General features: G+C 44.9%; 1 protein-coding gene across 1 annotated transcript; it reads left to right on the top strand.

Annotated features, from left to right (window-relative positions):
* The first annotated feature begins 7,950 nt into the window (after positions 1 to 7,950).
* Positions 7,951 to 8,592, top strand: LOC138369121 (uncharacterized). The gene has a single exon (XM_069332059.1). The coding sequence runs from the start codon at positions 7,951 to 7,953 to the stop codon at positions 8,590 to 8,592; it is 642 nt and encodes a 213-aa protein (XP_069188160.1).
* The last annotated feature ends 3,507 nt before the right edge of the window (positions 8,593 to 12,099 follow it).

Raw genomic sequence — 12,099 nt, 5'->3', positions numbered from 1 at the left:
TGAGAGGTACTGCCTCACCAGTGAGAGGTACTCCCTCACCAGTGAGAGGTACTGCCTCACCAGTGAGAGGTACTGCCTCACCAGTGTGAGGTACTGCCTCACCAGCGAGAGGTACTGCCTCACCAGTGAGAGGTACTGCCTCACCAGTGAGAGGTACTCCCTCACCAGTGAGAGGTACTGCCTCACCAGTGAGAGGTACTGCCTCACCAGTGAGAGGTACTGCCTCACCAGTGAGAGGTACTCCCTCACCAGTGAGAGGTACTCCCTCACCAGTGAGAGGTACTGCCTCACCAGTGAGAGGTACTCCCTCACCAGTGAGAGGTACTCCCTCACCAGTGAGAGGTACTGCCTCACCAGTGAGAGGTACTCCCTCACCAGTGAGAGGTACTCCCTCACCAGTGAGAGGTACTGCTTCACCAGTGAGAGGTACTCCCTCACCAGTGAGAGGTACTCCCTCACCAGTGAGAGGTACTCCCTCACCAGTGAGAGGTACTCCCTCACAAGTGAGAGGTACTGCCTCACCAGTGAGAGGTACTCCCTCACCAGTGAGAGGTACTCCCTCACCAGTGAGAGGTACTGCCTCAGCAGTGAGAGGTACTGCCTCAGCAGTGAGAGGTACTGCCTCACCAGTGAGATGTACTCCCTCACCAGTGAGAGGTACTCCCTCACCAGTGAGAGGTACTCCCTCACCAGTGAGAGGTACTCCCTCACCAGTGAGAGGTACTGCCTCACCAGTGAGAGGTACTCCCTCACCAGTGAGAGGTACTCCCTCACCAGTGAGAGGTACTGCCTCACCAGTGAGAGGTACTGCCTCACCAGTGAGAGGTACTCCCTCACCAGTGAGAGGTACTCCCTCACCAGTGAGAGGTACTGCCTCAGCAGTGAGAGGTACTGCCTCAGCAGTGAGAGGTACTGCCTCACCAGTGAGAGGTACTGCCTCACCAGTGAGAGGTACTGCCTCAGCAGTGAGAGGTACTGCCTCAGCAGTGAGAGGTACTGCCTCACCAGTGAGAGGTACTGCCTCACCAGTGAGAGGTACTGCCTCACCAGTGAGAGGTACTCCCTCACCAGTGAGAGGTACTGCCTCACCAGTGAGAGACCTCCCCACTAACGAGGCTGAACATCTCCAGCAAGGCGGGTCTGGGTCAGTAACCAACCAACAAGTAGCAGTAGTGTGGTGCTCGTTAAGCTGCCCCACAATTAAGTTTCCCGAACACGGATGTGGGAACTGCTTCCCCCGGGAGCACCTCAAGGCCAGGATATTCTCGCAGAGGGTTTCTCTTCATGTAGGTTACGAGGTAGAGCTTGAGAAGTGCGTAAGACGTCTGCGCAGCTACTTCACTCTCAGGGGGCAGAGAGGTCAGTAGGAGACGCGTCCCCCCCCTGCCCCCAGGTCACCATCACCAGGGCAGGATGGTGACGGAGTCACAGAGACAGTGAAGAAGGGTCAGGTCACAGCGTTTCTCGACCTCTCATTACTAACCAAAGGTGTTTATAGTCCTCAGAATGATGTAACAGCCACGTCATGTTAATTTTGTTCTTCCGGATACAAGGCACACAGCCAGCCTACACCTATAAGTCGTACACACAGCCAGCCTACACCCATAAGCCGTACACACAGCCAGTCTACACCCATAAGACGTACACAGAGCCAGCCTACACCCATAAGCCGTACACAGAGCCAGCCTACACCCATAAGCCGTACACACAGCCAGCTTACACCCATAAGCCGTACACAGAGCCAGCCTACACCCATAAGACGTACACACAGCCAGCCTACACCCATAAGCCGTACACAGAGCCAGCCTACACCCATAAGACGTACACACAGCCAGCCTACACCCATAAGCCGTACACAGAGCCAGCCTACACCCATAAGACGTACACAGAGCCAGCCTACACCCATAAGCCGTACACACAGCCAGCTTACACCCATAAGCCGTACACAGAGCCAGTCTACACCCATAAGCCGTACACAGAGCCAGCCTACACCAATAAGACGTACACACAGCCAGCCTACACCCATAAGCCGTACACACAGCCAGCCTACACCCATAAGTCGTACACACAGCCAGCCTACACCCATAAGACGTACACAGAGCCAACATACACCCACAAGACGTACACAGAGCCAACATACACACACAAGGCGTACACACAGTCAGTTTTTACTCACAAGACGTACACACACCCAGCCTACACCCACAAGACGTACACAGAGCCAGCCTACACCCACAAGACGTACACAGAGTCAGCCTACACCCACAAGACGTACACAGAGCCAGCCTACACCCACAAGACGTACACAGAGCCAGCCTACACCCACAAGACGTACACAGAGCCAGCCTACACCCACAAGACGTACACAGAGCCAGCCTACACCCACAAGACGTACACAGAGCCAGCCTACACCCACAAGACGTACACAGAGCCAGCCTACACCCACAAGACGTACACAGAGCCAGCCTACACCCACAAGACCTGTAGAGTGCATTATGAGCCATTTTTCAGCAGTAGCGAGTGGAACTCTCTCTCTCTCAAGAGAGTGTTCCCCTCAGCCTGTCGTGCACGGAATATGTAGATGACGGATAACACGTGAGACTCGTCCATGCTGGCCGGGAGAGAGAGAGTCGTGGCAGAGATATCCTGCCACACGAGCATCCTGCTGAGGCCCAAGATGGAGATATCCTGCCACACGAGCATCCTGCTGAGGGCCAAGATGGAGATATCCTGCCTCACGAGCATCCTGCTGAGGGGCCAAGATGGAGATATCCTGCCTCACGAGCATCCTGCTGAGGACCAAAATGGAGATATCCTGCCACACGAGCATCCTGCTGAGGGCCAAGATGGAGATATCCTGCCTCACGAGCATCCTGCTGAGGGGCCAAGATGGAGATATCCTGCCTCACGAGCATCCTGCTGAGGGGCCAAGATGGAGATATCCTGCCTCACGAGCATCCTACTGAGGGCCAAGATGGAGATATGCTGCCACACGAGCATCCTACTGAGGGCCAAGATGGAGATATTCTGCCTCACGAGCATCCTACTGAGGGCCAAGATGTAGATATCCTGCCACACGAGCATCCTACTGAGGGCCAAGATGGAGATATGCTGCCACACGAGCATCCTACTGAGGGCCAAGATGGAGATATCCTTCCTCACGAGCATCCTACTGAGGGCCAAGATGGAGATATCCTGCCTCACGAGCATCCTACTGAGGGCCAAGATGGAGATATCCTGCCTCACGAGCATCCTACTGAGGGCCAAGATGGAGATATGCTGCCACACGAGCATCCTACTGAGGGCCAAGATGGAGATATCCTGCCACACGAGGATCCTACTGAGGGCCAAGATGGAGATATCCTGCCACACGAGCATCCTACTGAGGGCCAAGATGGAGATATCCTGCCACACGAGGATCCTGCTGCTCAGCCTTCACACTCTCAACTTGATGGAAATCAGTCAAACGCTCACGTTAAGCGGCAGTTCTTATGTTTTATGACCCGTGGCTTGTGTTGCTCCTGTGACCTGAAGTTGTCACTAGTTGTCAAGTTGTTGGAAGATCATCAACAACGGAAGATCATCAACAGCGGAAGATCATCAACACAGGAAGATCATCAACAGCGGAAGATCATCAACAGCGGAAGATCATCAACACCGGAAGATCATCAACAGCGGAAGATCAACAACACCGGAAGATCATCAACAGCGGAAGATCAACAGCACCGGAAGATCATCAACAGCGGAAGATTATCAACACCGGAAGATCATCAACACCGGAAGATCATCAACAGCGGAAGATCAACAACACCGGAAGATCATCAACAGCGGAAGATCATCAGCAGCGGAAGATCAACAACAGCGGAAGATCATCAGCAGCGGAAGATCATCAACACCGGAAGATCATCAGCAGCGGAAGATCAACAACAGCGGAAGATCATCAACACCGGAAGATCATCAGCAGCGAAAGATCAACAACACCGGAAGATCATCAACAGCGGAAGATCATCAACACCGGAAGATCAACAACAGCGGAAGATCATCAACACCGGAAGATCATCAACAGCGGAAGATCAACAACACCGGAAGATCATCAACAGCGGAAGATCATCAGCAGCGGAAGATCATCAACACCGGAAGATCATCAGCAGCGGAAGATCAACAACAGCGGAAGATCATCAACACCGGAAGATCATCAACAGCGGAAGATCAACAACACCGGAAGATCATCAACAGCGGAAGCTCATCAACACCGGAAGATCAACAACAGCGGAAGATCATCAACACCGGAAGATCATCAACAGCGGAAGATCAACAACACCGGAAGATCATCAACAGCGGAAGATCATCAGCAGCGGAAGATCATCAACACCGGAAGATCATCAGCAGCGGAAGATCAACAACAGCGGAAGATCATCAACACCGGAAGATCATCAGCAGCGAAAGATCAACAACACCGGAAGATCATCAACAGCGGAAGATCATCAACACCGGAAGATCAACAACAGCGGAAGATCATCAACACCGGAAGATCATCAACAGCGGAAGATCAACAACACCGGAAGATCATCAACAGCGGAAGATCATCAGCAGCGGAAGATCAACAACAGCGGAAGATCATCAACAGCGGAAGATCAACAACAGCGGAAGATCATCAACACCGGAAGATCATCAACAGCGAAAGATCAACAACACCGGAAGATCATCAACAGCGGAAGATCATCAACACCGGAAGATCAACAACAGCGGAAGATCATCAACACCGGAAGATCATCAACAGCGGAAGATCAACAACACCGGAAGATCATCAACAGCGGAAGATCATCAGCAGCGGAAGATCATCAACACCGGAAGATCATCAGCAGCGGAAGATCAACAACAGCGGAAGATCATCAACACCGGAAGATCATCAGCAGCGAAAGATCAACAACACCGGAAGATCATCAACAGCGGAAGATCATCAACACCGGAAGATCAACAACAGCGGAAGATCATCAACACCGGAAGATCATCAACAGCGGAAGATCAACAACACCGGAAGATCATCAACAGCGGAAGATCATCAGCAGCGGAAGATCAACAACAGCGGAAGATCATCAACAGCGGAAGATCAACAACGCCGGAAGATCATCAGCAGCGGAAGATCAACAACAGCGGAAGATCATCAGCAGCGGAAGATCAACAACACCGGAAGATCATCAGCAGCGGAAGATCAACAACACCGGAAGGTCATCAGCAGCGGAAGATCAACAACAGCGGAAGATCATCAACAGCGGAAGATCAACAACACCGGAAGATCATCAGCAGCGGAAGATCAACAACAGCGGAAGATCATCAGCAGCGGAAGATCAACACCGGAAGATCATCAGCAGCGGAAGATCAACAACAGCGGAAGATCATCAACACCGGAAGATCATCAACAGCGGAAGATTAACAACACCGGAAGATCAACAACACCGGAAGATCATCAACAGCGGAAGATCATCAACAGCGGAAGATCATCAACAGCGGAAGATCATCAACAGCGGAAGACGGCGTTGATAACGAGGAGTGATATCCACTCTCCTCGATGTTAGATAATCACATATTTCTCATTGTGTTTCAGTAACGCTTAATGAGATATATACAAGAGTTGTTACATTCTTGTACAGCCACTAGTACGCGTAGCGTTTCGGGCAAGTCCTTAATCCTATGGTCCCTGGAATACGATCCCCTGTTTGTTTACTGTTTGATAATGTTTACAATGTTTAAACTGTCATGAAACATCGACGCTTGCTGAGGTCACACGATAAAACGCCCCAGCACTAAGAGCTTAAAAGAGAGGGAGAGAGAGAGAGAGAGAGAGAGAGAGACAGAGAGAGAGAGGGAGAGAGAGAGACAGGGAGAGAGAGTGAGAGTTCATGCCCCTGGTGGTGCCGGAGCCGACACCGACGGACCTAACCTAACCATCTTCACAGTTTACGGACCTACGACACTCTAGTCTAGTCACTTAAGGACAAAAGAGTTATATGGCGGGTGTAGCCCTGATGACAGACCTGTGTCTTACCTACGTCTTCTTCAAACACTTGGGGCCAGATTCACGAAGCAGTTACGTAAGTACTTAAGGGTGTGTATATCTTTCCTCAATCTTTGATAGCTTTGGTTACATTTATTAAGCAGTTTCCAAGCATAAAAACTTCTCAATCAACTGTTGTTATTGTTATAAACAGCCTCCTGGTGCTTTGGAGCTCATTAACTGTTTGATAGTTGTAAACAATGCCGCCAAAGATTAAGAAAAAATGCACAGGTTCGTAAGTGCTTGCATAACTGCTTCGTGAATCTGGCCCTTGGACTGGACGGTACAGCATTAACGACCTCATTCCATCCCCGATGGTTCAAGTGGTTGGGCACCATTCCGCCCCCTCCGTCCTCATATCCCAGCAACTATCCCATCCTCATATCCCAGCAACTATCCCGTCCTCATATCCCAGCAACTATCCCGTCCTCATATCCCAGCAACTATCCCGTCCTCATATCCCAGCAACTATCCCGTCCTCATATCCCAGCAACTATCCCGTCATCATATCCCAGCAACTATTGATTTTGATTGTTGCCGCCGAAGGCGGCTAGTTTATTGTGCACCCCATACTCATCCTGTGAGCGGTAGCGCAAAAGCATTGCAGAGGGCACAAAAGGTCTTTATCAGACCTCATCTTAGATTATTACATAAACAATTTCTTCAATCCTTCACACCTTATAGATACAATGTCAGCTAGTTACAGAGAAAGTGCTATTACAAGAGCTACATATTTACAGTAAGTCATCATACATTAATGGTAGGTCTTGTCGTTAATACATAATAGTTTGGCCAATGGAGATATTACAGAGTCATAGGGGAGCTTCTGATTAGTATTAGTCCTCACAATACACTACTTGTTTCTGAATCTCATATGTCGTTCATCTACTGGAAGCAAAATGTGGGTACAGTGCAAGAATTTCAGGTAATTTATCCATGGTAATAAGATAGGTTGTCATATCATACAGAGTGAGCTTAGATTTATCTCTAAAAGGCTCAATTTTACTACAATCCAAGATATAGTGTTCGAGTGTGTGTCCCTGCCTATGTCCACACACTTTACACTTTACTTCATCTAGATCCCTATACAAGCCGAACTGCCAGAGATACTTGTAGCCAAGTCTTATACGAGCTGTAACAACATCTGTTAGTCTACTGACTTTGTTACTAGCCCCATCACATGTTTTACTTCACACATTTCATTGTGATGAACAATGGACCTGCTAGTTCCAGTTTGCACTGTTCTACTTTCTTCAAATCCATCTAGGAGTTCTCGTCTAATGACACTTTTAAGGGACCTATTTGATAACTCAAGATTCCGTTCAATACTGTCTTTATTTACTGCAGCCTTAGCAAGGGCGCCAACTTTGTCATGTTCTTGCATGCCAGTCCTCATATCCTAGCAACTATCCCGTCCTCATATCCCAGCTACTATCCCGTCCTCATATCCCAGCAACTATCCCGTCCTCATATCCCTTCCAAGTGCTACATAGTGGTAATGGCTTAGCGCTTTCTTCTGATAATGACTATCTATGATGCTGGACGCCTTCCCGCCAACAGGGCCGGGGGGGGGGGTCTACCTTACTGGTGTCACAAGGAGAATGCCCTAAGAACACAGAGGTTTTTTCCGACACTTTAGCCTTCATTTACACATGAAAAACGATAAAGTTAATTGAGAGATTTAAAGATATTCGAAGGTATATTTTTTCAATAGTAATAATAATAATAATAATAATAATAATAATAATAATAATAATAATAATAATAATAATAATAATAATAATAAGAATCTTGTCAGACAAGACCAGCTGCTGCATCACGTGACGACCAACGCTGGCAACAGGCTAGACCTCACCTCGCCCCACCCTGACGAGAGACCAGAAGGTCTTAACAACATGGGCCAGACCCAGAAGTCAACCAAGAGAATAAAAACACACACAACAGAGACGAGGAGGCAGGAGCAGCACAAGAGGAAGAACAACAGAGACGAGGAGGCAGGAGCAGCACAAGAGGAAGAACAACAGAGACGAGGAGGCAGGCGCAGCACAAGAGGAAGAACAACAGAGACGAGGAGGCAGGAGCAGCACAAGAGGAAGAACAACAGAGACGAGGAGGCAGGAGCAGCACAAGAGGAAGAACAACAGAGACGAGGAGGCAGGCGCAGCACAAGAGGAAGAACAACAGAGACGAGGAGACAGGAGCAGCACAAGAGGAAGAACAACAGAGACGAGGAGGCAGGAGCAGCACAAGAGGAAGAACAACAGAGACGAGGAGGCAGGAGCAGCACAAGAGGAAGAACAACAGAGACGAGGAGGCAGGAGCAGCACAAGAGGAAGAACAACAGAGACGAGGAGGCAGGAGCAGCACAAGAGGAAGAACAACAGAGACGAGGAGACAGGAGCAGCACAAGAGGAAGAACAACAGAGACGAGGAGGCAGGAGCAGCACAAGAGGAAGAACATTCACTCACCGTTTATGGCGCACCTGAACCAAAAAAATGTGCTGAGAGGGAAGAGGTGTTTCTCTCTCCCACGGTAGCTGCCGCGGGAGGCCGAGGCCGTCTGGTCTCCTCCACAGTTACATACAAAATTGGTGATAATGCTTTGTTACGATCGTGACTGACCTTCCTTACTGATGTATTAGAGCTAGTTTGATATATATATATATATATATATATATATATATATATATATATATATATATATATATATATATATGTCGTACCTAGTAGCCAGAACGCACTTCTCAGCCTACTATGCAAGGCCCGATTTGCCTAATAAGCCAAGTTTTCCTGAATTAATATATTTTCTCTAATTTTTTTCTTATGAAATGATAAAGCTACCCATTTCATTATGTATGAGGTCAATTTTTTTTTATTGGAGTTAAAATTAACGTAGATTTATGACCGAACCTAACCAACCCTACCTAACCTAACCTAACCTATCTTTATAGGTTAGGTTAGGTTAGGTAGCCGAAAAAGTTAGGTTAGGTTAGGTAGGTTAGGTAGTCGAAAAACAACTAATTCGTGAAAACTTGGCTTATTAGGCAAATCAGGCCTTGCATAGTAGGCTGGGAAGTGCGTTCTGGCTACTAGGTACGACATATATATATATATATATATATATATATATATATATATATATATATATATATATATATATATATATATATATATATATATATATATATTATTAAATATGACCGAAAAAGTAAGATTAATAATTCTAACACGAATTTTCTCAATCTTTCGTACATTACGCTTCACTGTTGGAGGTAAATCAAAAATCAATTCTCCAAAATTCATTTTTATTTCTAGTCTGACGCGACACGGGCGCGTTTCGTAAAACTTATTACATTTTCAAAGACTTTAGTTCACAAATACACAACTGAATAGAACTTACGTATCTCCGATTTTATATCTACATTTGAGTGAGGTGGAAGGGGTGATGTGGCATTAACACAAGACAGAACAAGTGTGGTATTAATAGGGTATTAATTTCATCAACACAAGACAGAACAAGAGTATTAATAGGGTATTAATTTCATCAACACAAGACAGAACACGAAACAATGGATATTGAATAGAAGTGTTTGTAGAAAGCCTATTGGTCCATATTTCTTGACATATTTCTTGATTTCATTTCTCTACAAACACTTCTATTCAATATCCATTGTTTCGTGTTCTGTCTTGTGTTGATGAAATTAATACCCTATTAATACTCTTGTTCTGTCTTGTGTTGATGAAATTAATACCCTATTAATACCACACTTTGTTCTGTCTTGTGTTAATGCCACATCACCCCTTCCACCTCACTCAAATGTAGATATAAAATCGGAGATACGTAAGTTCTATTCAGTTGTGTATTTGTGAACTAAAGTCTTTGAAAATGTAATAAGTTTTACGAAACGCGCCCGCGTCGCGTCAGACTAGAAATAAAAATGAATTTTGGAGAATTGATTTTTGATTTACCTCCAACAGTGAAGCGTAATGTACGAAAGATTGAGAAAATTCGTGTTAGAATTATTAATCTTACTTTTTCGGTCATATTTAATAATATATGTCTACAGGAAAGACTGCTACCAAAATATACTAATATATATATATATATATATATATATATATATATATATATATATATATATATATATATATATATATATATATATATATATATATATATGTATGTATATATTATTAAATATGACCGAAAAAGTAAGATTAATAATTCTAACACGAATTTTCTCAATCTTTCGTACATTACGCTTCACTGTTGGAGGTAAATAAAAAATCACTTCTCCAAAATTCATTTTTATTTCTAGTCTGACGCGACACGGGCGCGTTTCGTAAAACTTATTACATTTTCAAAGACTTCACAAATACACAACTGATTAGAACTTACGTATCTCCGATTTTATATCTACATTTGAGTGAGGTGGGAGGGGTGATGTGGCATTAACACAAGACAGAACAAGAGGGGATATTAATAGGGTATTAAAAGTATCAACACAAGACAGAACACAAACAATGGGTATTGAATAGAAGTGTTTGTAGAAAGCCTATTGGTCCATATTTCTTGATGCTTCTATATTGGAGCGGAGTCTTGAGGTGGGTAGAATATAGTTGTGCAATATTTGGCTGTTATATAATCTCTTCCCACAACCAAACCATCGCCAGAGAAATCCTAGTAAACAACACAGAAATCATTGATAGATACAGCGATAGCAGGCGGCTTGACGTTTGCGAGGCACTACACATCAAGAAGTCAACACCAGCAATCAACAGCCCATTATTGCACAACTATATTCTACCCACCTCAAGACTCCGCTCCAATATAGAAGCATCAAGAAATATGGACCAATAGGCTTTCTACAAACACTTCTATTCAATACCCATTGTTTGTGTTCTGTCTTGTGTTGATACTTTTAATACCCTATTAATATCCCCTCTTGTTCTGTCTTGTGTTAATGCCACATCACCCCTCCCACCTCACTCAAATGTAGATATAAAATCGGAGATACGTAAGTTCTAATCAGTTGTGTATTTGTGAAGTCTTTGAAAATGTAATAAGTTTTACGAAACGCGCCCGTGTCGCGTCAGACTAGAAATAAAAATTAATTTTGGAGAATTGATTTTTGATTTACCTCCAACAGTGAAGCGTAATGTACGAAAGATTGAGAAAATTCGTGTTAGAATTATTAATCTTACTTTTTCGGTCATATTTAATAATATATGTCTACAGGAAAGACTGCTACCAAAATATACTAATATATATGTATATATATATATATATATATATATATATATATATATATATATATATATATATATATATATATATATATATATATATATATGATATATATAATATTTCTTATGTTTTTCTTCACTGAAGCAGAAAGATTGAAAATTAACTCTCCAAAGTTCATTTTTACTTATTATTTGGGTCTGACGCCTAGTGATGCGTTTCATAAGGTCTCGCCTCACATTCTCAAAGACAAATTCTTCTGTTGTTGTTGTTGTTACAGATTCAGCAACTCAGAACATGTTCTAAATAGCACGGGCTATGGTGAGCCCGTAACTTACTTGGCACAGGAACGGGGCAAGCAGCACGGGCTATAGTGAGCCCGTAGTGGACTTACCTGGCACAGGAGCGGTGCTGTGGAATTCTTCTGTGTTAGCTCCTGATTATATCCTCTGATGGTGAGGTGGTAGGTGGTATGGATGAATGACATACATGGGGAAATAAATGAATGGGGTATTAATGGGGTAGTAAATTAAGAGTGTGACATGTTGGCAGTTAATGTTCTTCTGGTTACTTCCGTTCCTGTTGCAGGGTCATTTGGTCCTTCTTCTACACTGGCCCGAGGTCTTGAAGTGGGTAGAGTGTAACTGTGTGTTAGCTGGTTATTGATTGCTGGTCGAGATTTCTTGATATTCAGCGCTTCACTGGTGTCTAATCTTCTATTGTCATTGTATCTATCAATTATTTCGGTGTTGCTCGTCAAAATATCCCTGGTGATCGTCTCGGTGTGTGTGGCGATTAT

The sequence above is a fragment of the Procambarus clarkii genome, chromosome 27 (assembly GCF_040958095.1).
Source record: "Procambarus clarkii isolate CNS0578487 chromosome 27, FALCON_Pclarkii_2.0, whole genome shotgun sequence".
Lineage (NCBI taxonomy): Eukaryota > Metazoa > Arthropoda > Malacostraca > Decapoda > Cambaridae > Procambarus > Procambarus clarkii.
This window is presented reverse-complemented; position numbering and strand designations above follow the sequence as displayed.

What these genes read in the sequence shown, in the direction of transcription:
- LOC138369121 (XM_069332059.1), top strand. Translation starts at nt 7,951, where the DNA reads ATGGGCCAGACCCAGAAGTCAACCAAGAGAATAAAAACACACACAACA.